The sequence below is a fragment of the Hemicordylus capensis genome, chromosome 3 (assembly GCF_027244095.1).
Source record: "Hemicordylus capensis ecotype Gifberg chromosome 3, rHemCap1.1.pri, whole genome shotgun sequence".
NCBI classification, from domain to species: Eukaryota; Metazoa; Chordata; class Lepidosauria; order Squamata; family Cordylidae; genus Hemicordylus; species Hemicordylus capensis.
In genome coordinates this window covers 313,314,226-313,337,103 of record NC_069659.1, presented here as the reverse complement: position 1 = coordinate 313,337,103, position 22,878 = coordinate 313,314,226, and the positions used below count along the sequence as shown (strand labels likewise).

The 22,878-nt window shown below is 44.2% G+C and overlaps 1 protein-coding gene across 1 annotated transcript in view; it reads right to left on the bottom strand.

Annotated features, from left to right (window-relative positions):
• The window catches only part of ZBTB38 (zinc finger and BTB domain containing 38), a 70,063-nt gene extending 52,540 nt beyond the window's left edge, over positions 1-17,523 (bottom strand). Inside the window, exon 1 of the mRNA XM_053313173.1 lies at positions 17,487-17,523. Coding sequence (XP_053169148.1) covers positions 17,487-17,513 — 27 coding nt within the window. The 5' untranslated portion in view covers positions 17,514-17,523. The remainder of the gene's footprint in view (positions 1-17,486) is intronic.
• Positions 17,524-22,878: the final 5,355 nt, after the last annotated feature.

Here is a 22,878-nt window from a genome sequence, read left to right as displayed (position 1 = left end):
TTCCCTTGCCGTGCTGTGTATTCAAATGGTCCGACGGGGCAGCAGCGTACCTCCCTGCCACCCTGTTGCTTCCTCGAACCGGAAGTGCCTGTGTCTGCCAAGTCAGTTTATGAGCTTCCTGGAGTATCACACCTATTCAAATGTGTAACTCCATGTTGGTGCTCTTTAATTAAAACCATCCTATCCTATACTTTATTCCCCTTATTTAAGCTCCGTTTTGAGAGGATTCTCAAAATTAACCTGTCCCGAGTTGTTTATGGCCTAGTAAGCAGGATGCCAGCAAACTGCTCCAGGAGAACTCATTGTGTATTCTTAGAGCTACCACCCATAACCAGCCTGTTTCAGAAATCAAGACTGCTGCATTCTGGGTTTGTGCGGCCATTTGGTTTTCTCCCCCCATCCCCTCCAGTTCTATTTTTTCCTTTGATACAAGGGGCATGAGTAGTTTCCATTGATAGCACCAGTGAAATGCATTGTGGTTGTCAGCAGATTGCAATCATAGTGGGGTTGGGAGGGGCCTCACAGGCAGGGCCATCCACCCACAAGTCCCCTCACAGATTAGCCTTCGCCTCAGATCACAGTGTGACACTACCGTGCACTGCACAGCAAATACTCCTTAGTCCGAAGGTCATGGCCAAACAGGAGTTTTCCACACAACTGGTTCAGCACTTTGACAATGAATACTCCTGGAGTCAACAAAATTAACACCTCAGAAGTACAAGATGGGTTCAAAATTGTCCTGGGATTGCTTACGAAGGTTTAGTTTCCTATTGCCTGCTAAGTGAAGGAATATATCTTCATTGCTTAATGTAAAACATTGCAAACTAAATAGCAATATTTGGTGATGAGATAATGGAGTAAGAAGTACAGGTACACATGGGCGGTATTCTTATGGTCAGTAAAGGTAGACAGAGGAGCAGCCAGCTACAATTCAGAGCCGTGCATGGTTCTGTGGTGGCGGAAATCCCAGCTGGAGGACTGGGAAGTGATCTTGCGTGAGGTGCAATTGTAATTTGGTGCTGTGCTAACATTGGTAATCTCAGATTTGAAGTATGGTGATTCAGTGTAGCGCCCAACTGCAACCGCACCTCCCACACGATCACTTTCTGGTTCTCTGACAAATTTCCACCACCACACACCCACAGTTTTCAGGAACACATATGGCTCTGCCTCATAGCTGGCCACTCCTTGGACTAACTTTACTGATAGTAAGAACATGGCTGTGGAATCTAAGAGCAAGAAGGCCTAATTTTAATGTTGGGTTAGTGAAAAATAATCTGAAATCACACTGAATAGGTTTATTCCTCTCTTCTTTACAAAAAGAAATGTTGTGCATTGCTGAGAGTTACTGTGCTATGTATTGATGGCAGCTATTTATATTTCTATGAATCATGAATGAACTAGAGGTACCTGCAAAGTCATAGTTCTTAGTAGTCATGAAAACAAAACTGCAAGAGGAACTGACTGAGAAATCCCTTTGTAGACTTTGTGACTGTCAAACTGTGCTTCAGGGAAACCTGGGGGACATTCCTTGAAAGTTATAAGGCATTCCTCAATGAGAACAGAGGATTAGCAAAGTCGGAGTGTGCCCTGGGACAAAAGTAAGGGCCCCTGGCGCTCTCACCACCTTCTTTGCAGAAGCAAGAAGGGGAGAGTGAAGAGCAAGCTCAGGGGCCCAAGGACATTTTTCCCCACCCTTGTTCAATTATAGCCCTGCTAACTTGGCAAAGAGGCACTTTTGAATGTGGTGATTCTCTTTATTTAGCAGGGGGAGAGTAACTGGCCCTGTCCACCCCCAGCAAGGTACCTCCAGTGACTGATGCTGGTGTCTACCTTGTGTTTCTTTTTAGATTGTGAGCCCTTTGGGGACAGGGAGACATCTTATTTATTTATTATTCCTCTGTGTAAACCGCCCTGAGCCATTTTTGGAAGGGTGGTATAGAAATCGAACAAACAAACAAACAAACAAACAAACGCTGCACTGGGGGTATAGAAAGTTTGGGACCTGGGACAAGAAGTAAAAATGGGCCCATGTCTTCTTTTCCTTGCCCCTCATGCATTTGCTGCAGAAGAGCTGTAAGGACATGGTGAAGCACAAAACATTCTCAGCATGCCTTTTCTCTCGCTCCTATACACATTTCACACAACCCCCAAACACAGACACTTAACACTTGTGCTCATGCCTTTCCTTGGCTCAGAAACATTTTTAAACATATTTTCCTACTACTACAATCACCTCATATATTCATAAAACATCTACAGTGAAGAGCGAAGAGCAAGCTGTCTCCCAGCCAGTGCCCCCACTCAGGGGCCCAGAGCTATCCCTCCCCCCGGCATTGTTCAATTATAGTTAAACCACTGAGAACATAAGAAACCACGAACAAACGTCCCTGAAAGTCAGTTCTGTTTTATTTTCCTTGGAAAATGAAGAGAAAAAATGGGGTGTGTTCTCTTTTATTGATGCATCTTACTGCTGTTTCCTCACTGCTACCAGATACTTGACTAAACATTTTATGTCGATACTGTAATTCCCTGATAACCAAATTGAATATAAAGCATAATTTCATTTGTGTCTGGCCTAGTGTTCATTACTTTCCCTTGCTAACCCAAACTCACATTTGACCTAATCTAATTTCTACTCCTTCACTACTAGCTGATAGTTCTGCCTTTTTATCTCCTATGTCTTCTCTTTTCTGATTATAATCAGAGGCAACACCATCCCGAGGCACTCTCTCAGAGACAGCAAGACCTTGTGCTTCAGAGCTTTCCCTCGCTGCTGAGTCATCTCAATGCCAAAGGCTGGGGATATTTTTACTAAGTGGCATATTAAAACAAAATGCCCATCTCTCCAGGCTGCCCATTGCCTTTTCTGGAGAGCTGGTCTTGTGGTAGCAAGCATGACTTGTCCCCATAGTTAAGCAAGGTCTGCCCCAGTGGTTGCATCTGAATGGGAGACTTGATGTGTGAGCATTGCAAGATATTCCCCTCAGTGGATGGAGCCACTCTGGGAAGAGCAGAAGGTTTCAAGTTCCCTCCCTGGCTTCTCCAAGATAGGGCTGAAAGAGATCCCTGCCTGCAACCTTGGAGAAGCCGCTGCCAGTCTGTGAAGACCATACTCAGCTAGATAGACCAACGGTCTGACTCAGTATATGGCAGTTTCCTATGTTCCTATGTTCTGTTCCTTGGCCATATTTACATAAAGCTCCTTTGGCCAGACTCCTTTTATTTTTATAAGAACTGCAACCAGTTCTTTTATAAGAACTGCAACAAGTTCTCAGCACACACTATGGAATAGCACTTCTCCCATTTCTGGATGGATTTGCCACTTTTTCCTTTAATACTTTCTTCCTGAACCACCCTCTGTTCACTGAATTAATGTGACTACACTCTTTCCAAGTGGTTCAACTTCCCTACTACTTTCCCTTCTCCTACCATGACCTTCCAGAATATAAATGCAAACCAATATAGAATGACTCTAATAACTTGGCAGAACCCCAGATAGTCCATTTATTGGCACTGACTATTTTGTGCTTGTTAGGAGCACACTAAGGGAGACAGTGAGAGATCTGTGACTGGACTTCCTGAAGTTCTTTAATAGGGCAAACTCAGGTTCGGGGTGGTGATTCAGAACAGAAGTTGCTAGGAGGTGGCGGTTAATTCTTCTACTCCCAAAACTGTTTCTAGGTAAAATCACTTCCCCAGTTGCTATTTGATTCACAGGGCATATGGGTCCTTTCTGGGTGGCAGGGAATTAAGAGAACGTCTTCTTCGCCATGAGCCCCACCGCCTGTTAAGATAATCTGGAGAGGTTTGTCTGTGGTTGCCGCCAACTCATCTGGCAGCTACTCAGGAATGGGCCTTCTCCACTGCAGCCCTGGACTCTGGAACATGCTCTCTGTTGAAGTAAAAGCCTCCCCATCTCTGGCAACATTTAAAAAGGCACTGAAGACACATTTATTCACCCAGACTTTTAATTAGATTTATAGTTTTAATATTTTAATACTTGGTTTTAAATGTTTTTAATGTTTTAAATGATTTTAATTGTTAATTTTACATGATTGTACTTGTAAACAGCCCAGAGATGCAAGTTTGGGGCAGTATAGAAATATTTAAAATAATAATAATAAGGAAAAGAGTATACAAAGAAGAATGGTTAAATCTCTCTCCCCTACAGTCATAGTACTGATCCAAATTGGGGCGGTAGGGCCTTGCATTTGCATTTTGGACTTGGGGTTTTTTTAAAGGAGAAATCCAATATTCGATCTCCTGCCATCTCTAGTCTCAGGAGTGGAATCAGGTGGAATACCTGAGGAGCAACTCCTCACTTAAATGTTGGAAGGAGAGCAAAGTTAGTTTTTTTCCTGAGGGGGATAGGTTTGGGGGTTCAGTAAAATGAGAAGGAAGTCCTCAAATGCCTGGAGGGGTGCGAAATCTGCACATCTGCCTAGTTGTGTTCTTAGTTAAATTTGTATTGTTAGTTCTAAATGCAGGTTATGTGAGTAGAATGACAGCTATTAAGAACATCTTTATATAGTGGGATGCAAAGATCCTTCTAGAGAAGAAAACATGAATCATCATAGAGTCCATGAGGCCAGGCCCTCAAATTTTGCCCATTAAGCCATCTCAGGGTACAAATGCTCATAATTATATTTGACATTGTCTGCCTCTCCTAGAGATGGAAAATAGATGATAGTGTTGTTGCACTTACTGTGTGTTATCACTCCTTCTTTGTCCCTAGCCCCAAACAATTTGGGTAAAATTGCATTTTTGCATAGAGGAAAGAGTTCAGGTAAGGGTTAGCAGGGGCGTACCAGCCATTAGGCAAGGGGAGACAGTTGTCTCCTGGCCCGCTGCCTCAAAGGGCCCCACCCCAGAGGCCAGTCATGCACACCTGTCCCCCATGGCTGTGGTGGCCGCCTGACTGCAGTTAGCCACCTGGGCGGGCCACACAATGGCTGGCAGCCTTGGTGCGGTGAGGGCAGCAATGTGGCGGGCGGGGGGCTTTCTCTTGCTTTCAAAGCAAGACCTGAGCAGCTGCTCCTGTGCGCCCTCTCTCTTCTGGTCCGGGCAGGGGTGGGTCAGCAGCCACTTGCCTGCTTTGTCTGGCACCAGGACCAGTTGTGCCCCCACTTACCGCCACCTCTTTCTCCCCTCTCCTCCCGCCTCCCCCCCAGCCAAGGCATTCTCTCTAATTTTTTCCATCTGTGTGCAGTATGATTTTTGTTCTAGGTGGCAGTGTGTTAATACTATTTCCACCATACTAATTTGAATAATGAAGTATTATCACTTTAAGTAACTGTTTGATGAAATATTGCCTTGTTTTTATTATACTTTGTAATAAAATAGAGTAGAATTGTAAAATACACTTCTTTTTCCTTCCATATTTATGGTACATATTTATGATGCTTAGTCATTAATAACTAGTTTCAGTGTTGATTGATAAGCTGCAGAAGAAGAGGAGAGAGCTGGGGGTGGGGGGAGATTTTAAAAATTAAAATTAAAAGTGGGATGGGGTGGCAGCCACTTTTTTCTTTGTCCCAATGGCCCCCCGTGTACTGAGATCTGTTCTGCACCTAGTAGAAGGTGAAGGAGAGGAAGACAGAGAGGGGCCCATTTTAAAATCTCATCTCTGGGTCCACTCCAACCTTGGTACGCCCCTGAGGGTTAGGGTAACAATGAACAAATTGTTATACTCTCTCCGAGGAATAATCTTTGGAGGACATTTATGTTTGTTAAAAGCTTTTACAATACCATTGTACATTTGATTGCCACAGGCATGATGGTCAGGACAATAAAAGCATGATAGCACACTGAAAGCTGAAAATATTGCAATGCTATCACCTATATCCAATCTCTAGGGGTGTAGGCCTTGTCGACAATCACAATGAGCATTTGTCCCCTGCAGATGGTACCAACCACCCCAGCTTGCTCAGGTACTAATATAATAATTTAACTTAAATGAAATCTTGTTAGCACCAACAGCCAGTACACTTTCAATCCAGCTCCCACCTCCCACACAATCATTTCCTCCTCCTCCTCCCACTTTCATTGCAAACATATCTTGGAGCAATCTTAAATTGGGATAACTAGTAGCAATAACAATATTACTTCCTAGAGCTTTTATCCAACAGCATCATACCTATATGTATTAAGGAATGTTTAAATGATATTCAGTCCAATAAATGTTACAGTATCTCTCCATACAGTTCCCTTCCTGAGATCTGTCAAGTCTAAGCCCATTCAATTTCATACTATAATGGCTGTTAGGGGTGTGCATGGAACTGGCTGGTCCAGTTTGGTTCTAGTCCAGACTGGACCCGGCCAGTTCGGTCTGGCACCCCTTTGAACCCCCCCAGTTTGGTTCGGGGGGGTTCATGAAAAAAATTTTTGCCTCCATTTTGGAGGCTGCCGCACCTGCGCAATTGACCTCTGTGTGGCCAATTATGCAGGCAGCGGAGGGGGAAGGCCGGAACGGGCCGAAGAGCTGGCTGAATGGCCGGTATGGGCATGAAGGGAGGCCAGCAGCGGGGAGGAGGAACCTCCACGGAACATCCCCCCGAATGGTTGAACCGAACCCGTTTGACATCAAACTCGTTTGCACATCCCTAATGGCTAAGTGACCATGTTTTGCATACCTGACTGACTAATGGGTCCTCATGTCTGGAAGATGTTCATTTAGTGGCTCATGATGGCAGTGACTACCATCAGCCAGTACACCCTGTCAACTACAAGGAGGATAATATGAGTGTTCTGCAATGTAGGTGAAAAAGTTTAGGGGGATGCAATGTAACCAAAAGAGGTCTAGTTTTGCAACTGGTTGGAATGATGAGCCTTGTTGGGAAGTGAGGGCTCCAAACGAATACATCTTGCTTAGTGGAGAAGGAAGGAACTGGTGCTTTGAAAAATAATTTATAAAATTATTCTTATACATTAATTCATATACAGTTTCCCAATAAGCCAAATAATCTTTGCAAGGAAAGAGAAGAGTATGCTTCTTTACAGACTAGTCCCCTCTCTCTGCTCTGCCCCATGATGAATGTGTATGAGTTATAAATAAACATATATAACAAAAACAGAATAAGTCTTCTGTGCTCTCTTATCCAAAAAAGGAAATGAACCCTTGTAGTGTTAATGCCACAACTTCTCACCACTCATGGAAGTGAAGCATGAGTAAGAATAGAATAGTTGTTGTGCAGAGATTATGACTGAAATGGCCTCCATAACATGCAGAGCACTACTTGATATATAAGAATTCACAATTGACCTCACTTCATGGTACCAGTTCATAAAACTGATTGGTCCTCACTTAATGGTTTGTCTCCACAAGTAGCAAGCGTCAATGGCAGTGACACTGTGACTAGCCAATCCATTTTGGGAGTAACATTCAGTTGTCCACCACATAGACAAACTGCCATATAGATGAAGTTACATGTGGCATCCATACGATAGCTGTGGTGTCTATGACTTTATTTATTTATTTATTACATTTATAAACCATCCAAAGGCTCTGGGCAGTGTACAACAACTTTAAAAGACACAATAACACACAATTCAAAACACAGTGCTAAAAACAATATAAAAACAATTCAAAAACAATTAAAACCATTTAAAACCAATTAAAATATTTTTCAAAACACTTTGAAAACCTTGGAAGGCCAGTCCAAACAAATAAGTTTTTAGGGCTCTCTTAAAGCCCGACAGCAAGCCTAAACTGTGGGTATCTGCCGGGAGTGCATACCATAGGCCAGGAGCAGCTACAGAAAAGGCCCGGTTCCAAGTCGCCACCAGATGTAACTGGAAACTGGAGACAGACCTCTCCAGATGACCTCAACGAACGATGGGGATCATACTGAAGAAGGCGCTCTCTAAGGTAGCCTGGATCCAAGCCATTCAGATCTTTAAAGGTAGTAACCAGCACTTTGTATTTCACCCAGAAACACATCGGCAGCCAGTGCAACTGTTTTAAGACAGGCATAATATGATCTCTCCGGGTTACGCGAGAGACCAATCTGGCTGCTGCATTTTGAACTGAAGTTTTTGAACTATGTACAAAGGCAGCCCCACAGAGCGCATTGCAGTAGTTGAGCTTGGAGGTTACCAGCTGATGCATCACTGTTTTGAGATCATTCTCTTCAAGGAATGGACGCAGCAGTCAAATCAGCTGAAGCTGATAGAAAGCGCTCCTGGCCATAGCTTCCACATGAGATACCAGAGTGAGGCCTGGATCCAAGAGCACTCCCAAGCTGCGTACCTGTTCCTTCTGGGGGAGTGTAACCCCATCCAGCACAGGAAGATCTAACTCATCCCTTAAATTCCAATCCCCCACAATGAGCACCTCTGTCTTGCTTGGATTCAGCTTCAATTTGTTATCCCTCATCCAGCCCATTACTGCCTGTAGGCAAGCATTTAGGGAGTGAATGCCATTACCTGATGATGATGATGATGATGATGATGAGAAATAGATGTGGGTGTCATCAGCATACTGATAACACCCTGCACCAAATCTCCTGATGACATTACCCAGCGGTTTCATGTAAATATTAAAAAGCATTTGTGACAGAATGGAGCCTTGAGGAACTCCATATAATGGCTCCCGTTTTAAAGAGGAACTGTCACCAGGCTCCACCATCTAGAATCTGCCAGAGAGATAGGAGCGGAACCACTGCAAAGCAATGCCTCCTATCCTCGATTCCCCCAAGCAATCCAGAAAGATACCATGGTCAATGGTATCAAACACCGCCGAGTGAGCCAAAAGAACCATCAGAGTCACACTCCCTCTGTCATTTCCCCGGTAAAGGTAATCCATCAGGCCGACCAAGGCAGACTCAACCCCATAGCCTACTCTAAAGCCAGTTTGAAATGGGTCTAGATAATCAGTTTCCTCCAAAACTGCCTGGAGCTGGTTAGCCATCACTCTCTCAATCACCTTGCCCAACCATGGGAGATTGGAGACCAGCCTATAACTATCCATCACTGAGGGATCTAGGGAAGGCTTCTTAAGAAGTAGTCTAATAACTGCCTCCTTCAAACAAGGAGGCATCCTATCCTCCCTCAGCAAGGCATTAATGATATTAACTAGGCCATCTCCAACAATCTCCCTGCTAGATAGAAGCAGCCAAGTTGAGCATGGATCCAGAGAACAAGTGGTAGGCTGCACCACCCTAAGCAGCTTGTCCACATCATCAGGCATCACAGATTGAAACTGATCCAATCTAATACTCCAAGAGGGATTGCTGGACACCTCCTTCATAGACTCTGCAGAAACAGTGGAGTCCAAGTCAGCCCAAATACAAGAGATTTTGTCCACAAAGAACTCATTAAAAGCATAGCAGCAGAACAAAGTCCCCAGGGATTGGTTTGAATTGGAAGGAGCCTGAATCAAACTCCTCACAACCCATGACAGCTCTGCTGGATGCGAACCCACAGAAGCAATATGCACAGACCAGAATGGGTTTTTTGCCGCATGTAAACCTTCAAAGGGGCTCGATGCTGTGTCCTGTCACATTTAAGCCGAGTTCTCCTCCACTTGCACTCCAGTTGCCTACATTGCTGCTTCAGACCCCGCAACTCCTCTGTATACCAAGGGGACACTTTTAAAGCAGATTGGAAGGGACGCTTAGGAGCAATCGTGTCTACTGCCCTGGTGAGTTCTCTATTCCAGGTTCCCACTTCTCCAGGTGGCAGGGGCCTCCTTGTAGTGGGTGATTCGATCATTAGAGGTATAGAGAGATGGGTTTGTGACCTGCGTGCTGACCGCACGGTGACCTGCCTGCCTGGTGGGAAGGTTGCGGATATCATGCAGCGTCTAGATAGGCTGTTAAGCAGTGCTGGGGAGGAGATAGCTGTCGTGGTGCACGTCGGCACCAACAATGTGGGGAAATGTTGTTGGGAGGTCCTGGAAGCCAAATTTAGGCTGATAGGTAGCATTTTGAAGTCCAGGACACCTAAGTTAGCATTCTCAGAAATGCTACCTGTTCCACGCTCAGGAACAGTGAGACAGGCAGAGCTGAGGGGTTTCAATGCGTGGATGAGATGTTGGTGCTGGGAGGAGGGGTTTAGATTTGTTAGGCACTGGGATACCTTTTGGGGCAAGCAAGGCCAGTGCAAAAGGGATGGGATGCACTTGAACCAAGATGGAACCAGTCTGCTGGTGTTTAGATAAAAAAAGTTGCAGAGCAGCTTTTAAAATGGCGCCTGGGGAATAGCTGACAGGAGCTGGACAGTATCCGGTTTCGCAAATTCCATCCCTTAAAGTGTGAGGTTGCAGAGGATTCAGATAAAACAGAAGGGGACAGAGCAGAACCACATAAAGAGCAGACAGAAGGCTGTGCCAGCTGGTCAAAGAGTAAAAAGAAAGATAGCAGACACCAGGGAAGAGATTCAGCATATAGGTTCTTATATGCCAATGCTAGAAGCCTCTGGGCCAAGATGGGTGGGCTGGAGTGCTTGGTTGCTAACACAGAAATAGAGATAGTGGGCACAACAGAAACATGGTGTAACAGTGAGAACCAGTGGAACACTGTTGTCCCTGGATATAAACTCTATAGAAAGGACAGGGAGGGCTGCCTTGGAGGTGGAGTAACACTGTATGTTAAAGAAGGGATAGAGTCTAACAAGGTAGAAAACCTAGGTGGTCTGGAGTCCTCCACAGAAACCCTGTGGGTGACAATACAAGGCCTGAAAGGAAACATGCTACTGGGGACGTGCTATCTCCCTCCGGATCAAAATGCTGACAGTGACTGGGAGTTGCAGGAGGAAATCAAGGAGACTTCAAGGAGAGGCAGGGCAGTAATAATGGTTTACTTCAATTACTCACACATAGACTGGGTAAATTCACAGTCAGGTAATGGCAAAGAGGTCAAATTTCTAGATACGTTGAATGATTGTGCCCTAGAGCAGCTGGTCGATCTTGGAACCAACCAGAGAGAAGGCGACCTTGGACTTTATCCTGAGTGGCACACAGGACCTGGTGCAGGATATCAGTGTCATCAACCCTTTAGGGAACAGTGAACATAGTGCAATCAAACTCAGCATACATGTGGGGAGAGAATCACCAAAGAAATCTAACACAGAAACTTTGAATTTCAGAAGAGGAAACTTCTCCAAAATGAGGAGTATGGTGAAATCAAAACTGAAAGAGAAAATCAGAAGAGTCACTTCGTCCCAGAATGCATGGAGTTTACTCAAAACCACAATATTAGAAGCCCAGTTAGATTGTATACCCAAAAGGAGAAAAGATACCACTAAGTCCAGGAGGATGCCAGCATGGCTAACAGGTACCGTCAAGGAAGCCATAAAAGGGAAGAAGAATTCCTTCTGAAATTGGAAGGCCTGCCCAAATGAGAAGAATGGAAAGGAACACAAACTCTGGCAAAAGAAATGCAAGATAACAATAAGGGAGGCAAAAAGAGAGTTTGAGGAACATTTAGCTAAAAGGATCAAGGGGAATAACAAAAACTTCTTTAAATACATCAGATGCAGGAAACCTGCCAGGGAGGTGGTTGGACCTTTGGATAATGAGGGAGTGGAAGGGATTATTAAGGAGGATAATGAGGTTGCAGAGAAGCTAAATGAGTTTTTTGCGTCTGTCTTCACAGCAGAGGAAACTGAGTATATACCTGTTCCTGAAAGAGGCTTTTTGGGGATGGAGGCTAAAGAACTGAGTCAGATAGCAGTGACAAGAGATGATGTTCTAAACTGTCTGGAAAAACTGAAAGCTAGCAAATTGCCAGGGCCAGATGGCATCCATCCAAGAGTCCTCAAAGAACTCAAATGTGAAATTGCCAACCTCCTTGCTAAAATCTATAACTTATCCCTGCAATCAGGCCCTTTACCGGAGGACTGGAAAGTAGCCAATGTAACAACGATTTTCAAAAAAGGATCCAGGGGCGATCTGGGAAATTACAGGCCGGTTAGCTAAACATCCGTTCCAGGCAAATTGATGGAAAACATCCTCAAGGATAAAATTGTAAAGCACCTAGAAGAACAGGCCCTGCTGGGAGAGAATCAGCATGGCTTCTGCAAAGGGAAATCTTGCCTCACAAATCTTTTGGAGTTCTTAGAGAGGGTCAACAAGTGTGTGGATCAAGATGATCCAGTTGACATAGTATACCAGGACTTCCAAAAAGCTTTAGACAAACGTCCTCATCAAAGACTCCTGAGGAGACTTAGCAGTCATGGGATAAGGGGACAAGTACATGTGTGGATTGCTAACTGGTTGAAAGACAGGAAACAGAGGGTAGGTATAAATGGAGAGTTTTCACAATGGAGGGAAGTAAGACGTGGGGTCCCCCAGGGATCTGTACTGGGACTGGTGCTTTTTAATTTATTCATAAATGATCTAGAAGTAGGGGTAAGCAGCGAGGTGGCCAGATTTGCAGATGATACCAAACTCTTTGAGGTAGTGAAATCTAAAACGGATTCTGAGGAGCTCCAAAAGGATATCTTCAAACTAGGGGAGTGGGCGACAAAATGGCAAATGTGGTTCAGTGTTGGCAGGTGTAAAGTGATGCACATTGGGACGAAAAACCCCAACTTCAAGATCCCACTGATGGGATCTGAGCTCTCGGTGACTGATCAAGAGAGCGATCTTGGGGTCGTGGTGGACAGCTTGTTCAAAGTGTCGACTCAATGTGCGGCAGCTGTGAAAAAGGCCAGTTCCATGCTAGCGATCATAGGAAGGGGATTGAAAATAAAACTGCTAATATTATAATGCCTTTATACAAAACTATGGTGTGGCCACACCTGGAGTACTGCATACAATTCTGGTCACCACATCTAAAAAAGGACATTGTAGAACTGGAAATGGTGCAGAAAAGGGTAACCAGGATGATCAGGGGCCTAGAGCACCTTTCTTATGATGCAAAGCTACAACACCTGGGGCTATTTAGTATGGAAAAAAGACGACTGTGGGGAGACATGATAGAAGTCTATAATATCATGCATGGTGTGGAGAAAGTGGATATAGAGAAATTCTTCTCCCTTTCACATAACACTAGAACCAGGGGTCATCCCATGAAATTGATTTCCGGGAAATTTAGGACCTACAAACAGAAGTATTTTTTCACACAATGCATAATCAGTCGTGGAATTCTCTGCCACAAGTCGTGGTGACAGCCAACAACCTGGATGGCTTTAAGAGGGGCTTGGATAACTTCATGGAGGAGAGGTCTATCAACGGCTACTAATCAGAGGGCTGTGGACCACCTCCAGCCTCAAAGGCAGGATGCCTCTGAGTACCAGTTGTAGGGGAGTAACAGCAGGAGAGAGGGCATGCCACTGTGTGAAACAGAATTTCTGGACTAGATGGGCCTTGGGCCTGATCCAGCAGGGCTGTTCTTATGTACATAACAATGAGGAAACCACAGGATCCTGCACCCACGGAACACCCCCCTGATCTGAACAAAAGACCAAATTGAGTGTGTGGCCGGCATCATGAGTTGGTCCTGAAACTAGTTGAGATAGGCCCATAGTTGTCATGGCCGCTTAGTGGGGAGCAATGGAGTTTGCACCTCATGGCAAAAGCTAGCCTGAAGCACTCTGAAGAACCTGTTTATGGGCCTCCAGTGATAAACATGGCTCAAGCTGAAGGAAGCAGAGTTTGCTTGATCCTACTCCCACACCCCCTTAGAGTAGCATTTATCCCAGATTTCAGATAACCAAATGCATTGAGTTTCTTTAAAAATGGTAGAGTTGTCTATCAGCAGGCAAACCATGGAGGAAAAGAGGATGTCTGCTTGAGAATACTACTGCAAAATAAGTTTTTACTAGTGCTGATAATACTACAATAAAAGTTGGCTTATTTAAGCAGATGTTCCCGAGGAACAATTATACATTGGGTTTTTAAGGAAAGTCAGCTGATGTGGTTTTTCTGTACCCTTGGATTCCCTCCTCTCTTTTCCTCTCAATTAGGGTTTGTGCAAACACAAATGTTTGTGCCATATACACAGTTAGCACTTTGTTCTTTGCTGTGCTGCCTTTGCCATCTAGAGTCCACAACTAAACATACTATCAGTTGCCATTTAATGGATACAGATGCGAGGAAGAAGCTGTTATGATGGCTGATCATTAAAGGGCAGTCTATTGGCAACAACCATTTTCAGCATTAGGGAGAATGACTTCCCATAAGGCCTCTGCATCATAAACACATCATTGCAGGGGAAAGCTTCATATTAGCTCATCAACCATACAGTCAATGGTCAATTATAATATAATACAGCCATTAACACCACTGCTTAATGACATTTAAATCTGCAGAACAGAAGAGGTATTGATAGAATGCATTCAAACGATGGCTCTGATCTAAAGGTTGCCCTTTCATGGCATATTGCAGGATTTCACAATAATTCTAGCATAAGCAATAGCTGGGCAAAAATAGGGTGGCTTTAGGGTTAGGAGATGCTCTCACCTACAAAGTCAGGAGCGATTGTGTATTCCCAAAAGGGTAACTCCAGACTCTTACCTTAACTGTGGCTCATACTGCTAACCCTGATTCACATTCTCCAAACAAAAAAATAATAATTTGATTATCCCAAAGCAAGAGACAGATCAATGACTCCACCCACCCAGCATCAAGGGATGGGGGTTCATCCTGGTGAAGCTGTATTCTTGTTGTGGTACAAGGAGTGGAGGCCAGCTCATAATTCAGTCTCCAGTAGAATGTAAAGTGTTCTGAGCTTCCCTGCTCATTGTTACTGTCTCATGAGCAAGCTTCCCCGTCATTTTAAAGACAAGACAAACAGTCTTTATTGCATATTTTTATTTTATTTTATTTCTATTCCGCCTGATTCCAAAGGCTCCAGGCGGTTCACAAAAAACAAACAAAACCAACTATTAAAACAGTAATTTTAAAAAATTAAACATTCAGAAATTATAGCAATTAAAAAATCTAAACAACAATAAAAAATTTAAAACATTCAGAGATTACTAAAAGCCTGGCTAAAAAAATGTGTCTTAAAGGCTCTTTTGAAGGCTGGCAAAAATGCTAAACCACAAATGTCTAATATTATAATTATAATAATTATTATTAATTTGATTTCTATATTGCCCTTCCAAAAATGGCCCAGGGCGGTTTACACAGAGAAATGAGAAATAAATAAGATGGCTCCCTGTCCCCAAAGGGCTCACATTCTAACAAGAAACAGACACCAGCAACAGTCACTGGCGGTACTGTGCTGGGCGTGGATCGGGCCAGTTACTCTCCCCCTGCTAAATAAAGAGAATCACCACGGTAAAAAGTGCCTCTTTGCCCAGTTAGAAGGGAGTTCATTCCACAATCCAGGAGCGACTACAGAGAAGGCCTGCTCCTGAGTCACCACCAGATGAACTGGCAGTATATGGGGACAGACCTCTCTCAATGATCTTAATGTGCAGTGGAAATCATGCAGTAGGAGTCACTCTCCCAGGTAACCCATTCCTACGCCATTTAGGGCTTTAAAGGCATTTACCAGCACTTTGTATTTTGCCTGGAAACTGATCAATGCAATTCCTTTAAAACAGGCATAATATGGTCTCTCCGAGACACTGCAGACAGAGACCAATCTAGCCGCTGCATTTTGAACCAACTGAAGTTTCCAAACTACATACAAAGGCAGCCCCACATAGAGCGCATTGCACTACTGCCTAGTAAGCAGTAAGCCTAGAGGTTACCAGAGAGTGCACCACAGTTCTGAGATCATTATCTTCAAGGTATCGATGCAGCTGTCATATCAACCAAAATTGATAGAAAGTGCTCCTGGCCAGAGCCTCAACCTGAGAAATCTGAGTGAGGCCTGTATCAAGAAGCACTCCCAAGCTGTGTACCTGTTCCTTCAGTGGGAGTGCAGCCCCATCCAGCACAGGAAGATCTATTATGCCTCTTGAAGTATGACCCCTTAACTATAAGTACCTCCATCTTGCTTGGTTTCAACTTTTATTTATTTATTTATTACATTTTATATCCCGCTCTTCCTCCAAGGAGCCCAGAGCGGTGTACTGCATACTTAAGTTTCTCCTCACAACAACCCCGTGAAGTAGGTTAGGCTGAGAGAGAAGTAACTGGCCCAGAGTCACCCAGCAAGTATTTGGCTGAATGGGGATTTGAACTTGAGCCTCCCCGATCCTAGAAAAGCACGCTAACCACTACACCACGCTGGCTCTCCACACCGCATCAGTTTATTATCCTTCATCCAGTCCAGTCTAAATACCTGTAGGCAGGCATTTAGGGGGTGGGGGTTATGCCATTTCCTGTCATTATTTTATTATTATTTTTACATTTTATATCCCACTTTTCCTCCAAGGAGCCCAGAGCGGTGTACTACATACTTAAGTTTCTCTTCACAACAACCCTGTGAGGTAGGTTAGGCTGAGAGAGGAGTGACTGGCCCAGAGTAACCCAGCAAATAACATGGCTGAATGGGGATTTGAACTCGGGTCTCCCCAGTCCTAGTACAGCACTCTAACCACTACACCATGTTGGCTCACTGTCATGGAGAAACAGATTTGGGTGTCATCAGCATATTGATAATACCCTGCTCCAAATCTCCTGATGATCTCACCCAGCAGTGATGATCTCACCCGGCAGTTTCATGTAGATGTTAAAGAGCATCAGAAATAGGATAGAGCCCTAAGGGACACACAACAGCTCTTGTTTCAGAGAGCAACTATCTCCGAGCGACCCCATCTGGAATCCACCAGAGAGATAGGAACAGAACCACTGCAAAGCAGTGCCACCTATTCCCAAATCCCCCAAGCGATCCAGAAGGATACCATGGCTGATAGTATTGAAAGCTGCAGAAAGGTCCTAAAGAATCAACAGAGTCACACTCCCTCTGTCCATTCCTTGGTAGAGATCATCCATCAGGTCGCCACCTCATAGCCTACTCTAAAGCCAGTTTGAAATGGATAAATAGTATCATCCAAAACTGCCTGTAGTTGATCAGCCACCACCCTTTCGATTACCTTGCCCACCCAAGGGAGGTTGGAGACTGGTGCTTAGGCACTCAAGGTGTTCTTTGAACCCATTCGCTCAATTATAGCTACACCCCTGGGGTGGACAGAGGGGGATGGGGACATGATGTTCAGTTCTCGCTTCTCCCCACAAAAGCCATTTAATCTGCCAGGAATACGTCCCTGAACCCAGCCAACGTTGGAGAGCCATTACTAGTCTTCAATCTCTTCATGCTTCTTTTAAAGGCAGCCAGGGGATTGGGGGCACTGGAGCGGGGGTGGGGGCAGGCAGGGAAGAACCTGGTCACTGAGATTGGAGCCTATCCCCCCCCCCACCTCTTCCATCCCAAGCCTGCCAGTACTGAGGAAAACAGAAAGAGAAAAAAAAGCAGAAAACAGAAAAGTTTTTTGGGGGGTGGGGGGAGAAGGCAATAAAGCCTCTCTGCAAAAAGCAGAGAGAAGGGCAGAAAGAAAAACATAAGCGAGAAAGCAGGGATTACAACTCACCCACCGTCCCTCCCATCCTTCAAACACACAAGCTACTAAAAGATCAGACTTACCAACAGCCAGGAAATCCTCCAGAACATGGAGCTTCCTCCATCCCCTTCTTTCCTGCCTGCAACTTCCTCTGTTGGTCTTACTGGCTAGAACAGCTGGTATTCAAGCTGCTCCAGCCAATCTGATTCCTAGGCAGCTCCTGCTGGCACTGCCCCCAGGAAGAAGGGGAAAACATATTAAAAATAACCCATTATTTTAGTTCTTCCTGGGGGCAGTGCCAGGAGGAGCCCCCTAGGAATCAGATTGGCTGGAGCAGCTTGAGTAGCAGCTGTTCCAGCCAGTCAGACCAAATCAAGAAGTTACAGACAGGGGAGGGGGGGCTGGAATAAGCTCCCTGCTCTGAAGGTTTCCTTGGCTGCTGGTCTGATCCTTTATTAGCTTGTTGGTTTTTGTTTGGCGGGGGGCTGCCCCTCCTGCCCTTACTGACCAGCCACCACTGGTTAGGTAAAGTGTGCCATCAAGTCGATTTCAACTCCTAGCGCCCACAGAGCCCTGTGGTTTTGTTTGGTAGAATACAGGAGGGGTTTACCATTGCCTCCTCCCACACAGTATGAGATTATGTCCTTCTGCATCTTCCTATATTGTTGCTGTCTAATATAGTACCAGTGGAGATTTGAACTGGCAACCTTCTGCTTGTTAGTCAAGCATTTCCCCGCTGCGCCACTTAAGATGACCTCACCACTGGTTGGGGGGCAACAAATTGAACCAGAATCACAGCACTGAGGGATGGAGCACTCCCTGCCCACCTCCCACTACCATGTACCGTGATGTAAATCATCGTCCCCAACCAACATTTGCCTGTTACGAACATCAAAGAGGAATATAAGTTTTCTCTGATGGGGCCAGTAGCAGCTTGGGGTTAATTGCCTTTCCCCCAACCGAATGTGGGGTCTCTGTGACTGCTTTTCTTTTTAAAATTAACAGATGGGACATCTGCTCACAGATGCCAACATCTTGTCTAGCTTGATCCTAAGAGAGTGAAATGCTCAATACTAATGGGCTGCAGCTCAGTGGAAATTTGATCACGATTTCCCCACCTCCCCACCCAACACTTTAGCCCCCTGAATGGCACGGTCTTGCCTCTCAGTTTGTTGTAATTTCTGGACCTTCATAAAACCTTAGTCTTGGAAGGGGCTGAAAGGCCACCCATGCCAATACAAAGCTTGAGCATCCACCCTTCCTTCATTCCCCCCACCTCAATACTAACCCTGTCTAGATTGGACTTACAATCATGCCACTCACAGGACTTTTTAAAAGGAAATTTCAGAACTGCACAATGGCATGTGAGTGAAATTCATGCATATAGCCTGTGCCACTACAACAGATACCTGTGCATTTTCCTTGTCTGTGTACGCATACTTGGTTGCCTAGAGAAATATTTAGAAGCCTACGTAGAATGGGAGAAAATCCTCAGAACTGGGAATTTGACAGCACAATTGCAGAAGGGTGTCACATTCATTGGTAAAGACGCTGTGGGATGTAGCAGTAGAGACTGCAGGAAGCATCTATGGCGAGGGGAGGAGAAATAGGTACACTGGACCAGACAACGCACTCTACTTTTTTCATTGTTATGAGTCACCTTTTACATCATCTAACATAACACAAGTTTTGCATGACTTGGATTTTTGAATTGCACAAATGTTTTCTTTAGGATTTCCTCTCTCCTCCCCCCCCGCCCTTTAAAGAACTTCAAGTTTTGTGTCTGGTTGCACATTTTTAAAAAGTCCTGGCCATTCAGCTGCCTGGATCTGCTAAGTGAGCAGTATGGCTCAACTTACAACAAATTTGCAGCAAAATGCTGGCACAGACCAGGTTAGTTGTGTGTCAGTGTGCCACTGCTGCAAAATCAACCCAGATAGTCAAGCTAATGCAAACGCAGTCTATGCTATTTCTACCGAAGTTGAGTTAGAGTTATATCTTCATCAAAATATCTTAAAATGTGTTTGGCTAATGACAATGCCCGAGTGCAAAAAGACATTTGGTGCCACCTACTGTGTAAAAACAGGCCTTCTTATAATTCAGCAGCAGTGAGAAAAGCAGATGGTCAGACACAAAAGGAGAAAAACTCTAAGTTTAGGTGCAGTAAATTTCACAGAAGCCAACCCAGCAATATCTGTAAGGATACCATACATCAGTGTGGCAAAGCCAGCACTTAGATAACCTGGGAAGGCAATTATCAGAGAGTTGCTGAAATATGCATGAGTCTTCAGGCTCATTTGCACAGAACATAGACAACTGTAGAAAATATGTGGTTTCCTGATTTGGCCAAAGTCATTGGCGGGTGGGGGCCAAGGGGCAGGTAGGAAATGCTGTGGTGAGTTATATTTGCAGCAGCCACTGGCTGAGCTCAGCTGCTGAAATGTTAATGAACATTTTAGCTGTCAAAACTAAGAATTCGCTGATGTGGAGATGGCCATTAATTTGATGGCTTTAATAGAGGCTGGGCAAATTCATGGCTCTAGTCTTATGGCTGTGTGCTACCTCTAGGTTCAAAGGCAGTGTACAGTTACAGAGGGGACAATGGTGAGAGAAAGAGTCTGCCTTCATTTCCTGTTTATCATCTTCCCGGGAAGCATCTGGTTTGGCCATTGTGGGAAACAAGATGCTGGACTAAATTAAATAATAAATAAATAATAATAAATAACTTTATTTACTGGTCATCCCATAATTGGGCTCTGGGTGGCTCACAAAGTAAAACAAGATACATCTTGGCCTGTTCCAGCAGGATGGTTCTTATGTTCCTATGACCTAGGGCAGATGCGCTTGCATGTTGCTTATGGGAAGGACTGCATGAGTATTGTTGTTGTCAACCATGAGAATTAGGAAGAGGGAGGAGGAGGAGGAGGAGGAGGAGGAGGAATGCTTTAGTGCCTTTTTGTGCCCACTCCTCCTTCCCACCAACCTGACAGATTCCCTATAAGAAACCTGCTGCAAGAAACTCTGATCTATACAAATACCACGTTTGGTAGCTGGCCTGGCAACAGTTTCTACAAGTGCCCAACCTCCTCTCTTTTCCATCAGTTATCTTTTGAAGCAAAGATGTACCATCCAAAGCTCCCAACTTCAAGGTTGGAAAGTAAACTTGTGCCCTCGAGTCAGTGTCGACTCCTGGTGACCACAGAGCCCTGTGGTTTTCTTTGGTGGAATACAGGAAGGGTTTACTATTGCCTCCTCCCGTGCAGTATGAGATGATGCTTTTCAGCACCTTTCTATATCACTGTTGCTCAATATAGGTGTTTCCCATCATCTGGGAAAAATACCAGCGGGAATTCGAACCAGCAGACTCTTGCTTGGTAGGTAACTCATTTCTGGTTGGAAACTGGGCTGCAAATGAACAAAAGTCAATATGTCCACGTTGAACCATTGCTTATTGTTTGTGTGTATCCAAGGCTTCTAATTTTGACCCATTCTTCAGAAACCTAAGGATCAGGAATAAAATTACTAATAATAATTGTCCTTAAATCTCAAGTGAGATTGGTACAAATGTAGCATGCTGAGAGTCTGCTTGGCCATTTGCTGAATATTCTGTCCCCTGAAGATGTTGTGGGTTGCTGCTGCTGCTGTTTTCCAATTCATTCTTATGCTGACTTCGTTTTTGTCTGATGCATATCTTACCTTGTAGTTCTTTGATACGCAGTCCATAAACCACAGGACTAAAACTCTGTGCAAATAAGAAAATAATAAAGGCCCCAAATTTTATCTCAAAGTGTTTGTCTCTTCCAGTAGCTATGATGATTAAGGGTGGAAGAATATGTAAGCTCATTTGTAATCCATGAATAATTATTGTCTTTCTGGCTTTTGTATTGGAACGGTTGAAATGACCAGTGAGCTTTCCTTCTTTGTACAGAAAGAAGTAGCCAGTTATGATGGCGGCCGCAAGAAGTGAAATTAGAAGAATTCCAGATATTTTGGCAAAATTACCTCCGAGGATCATTGGGCAAGTGGGCTCTACTTGATACAATGGTTTATCTTCTGAGTATTCTATTGCCATTAAGCATGCTTGTTTGAAAATTGTTCCAATCCAAACAGAAAACATAACTTTGTCTTTCACCAAGTGCACATATGCCAAGTATCTCAAAGGCCAGCAAACTGCTAGGCAGGTGTTCAGTGCCATCAAAGTCAAGGTTATTAGAACTGATTCTCCAATTGCTAGTTGTACTCCAAAGATTGTCCATGACCAGAGACTTTGCACATTAAATGCAAGTATTATGTTGGATATCATGCCAAAGACGCAAAATAAAGAGCAACAGAGGAGGTGATGGCATAGGAGGAAATATCTGACTTCTTTCTTCATTTTGGAGTTCTGTCTCACAGTCTTGATTATTAATATACTCACTGCAGTAGTGAAGATAAAATGAACCAGATAAAGGCAGGCTTTTACTGTCACTAGCGTTTGTATTGAATCAGATTTGTTTCCTTTCGTGTGGTTGAATGAATTCATGCTTGTCAAATGTAGTTTTAATTCTGGAAATATACAAGTATTGGATTTATAATATTATCAAACACATACATATCAGATAGGCAACCATGTAACTTCTGTTAACAGGATTATAAGCTCTATGAACTGCTGTTTCTATCAATTTGCTGTATGATGGTTTCTCTCCTCCCTCCACTGTCATTTTATGTAGACTAGAAAATTATTATTGCCTGCCTGAAAGCTCCCACCAGTGGGAGACCAAAGGCAAATGGGATGAAGGAAGGTGACAGAGGAGAGTGTGCTGAGAAACAGAGGAATGTGTGTACACGTGTGTGTGTGTGTGTTAGGGATGTGCACAAAACCGGTTTGCCTGGTTCGGTTCAAATTCAAACCAGGTTACAACCAGGAGGGGGTGGTTCAGTTTTGGTTTTGCTCGAACCTCCCCCTGGTTCGGTTCGAATTCGAACCGTTTTGAACTGGTTCAAACCAGTTTGAACCAGTTTGGACATCCAAAAATTGGTAGGATGGTAGCTGGCACCCACGGGTACCTGCCAACCAAACCCCAAAGCAATTGGACACTCGTACGATTTTTTATGAATTTTTGAAAATTATTTTTATTTTTTCTCATAGGGTAAAATGGGACTCGAACCAGACCATTATTCCCTATTGTGGAGCACCCATGGGTGCCAACAGCCACACAAACCCCAAAGCAATTGGACATCCCTATGATTATTTATGAATATTTGAAATATTTTTAATTATTTTTCTCATAGGGTATAATGGGACCCGAACCAGCCCATATCCCCTATTGTGGAGCACCTAGGGGCACAAAATTGGGGTGGGTGGTAGACAACCAGGGGTGCCTACTATCCACACAGTTCCAAGGCAATCAGACACTCCTCTGATTATTGGTGAATTTTAAATTTATTTTGGAATTCCTCATAGAGAATAATGAGGATTGCAGCAAATGTATAGCT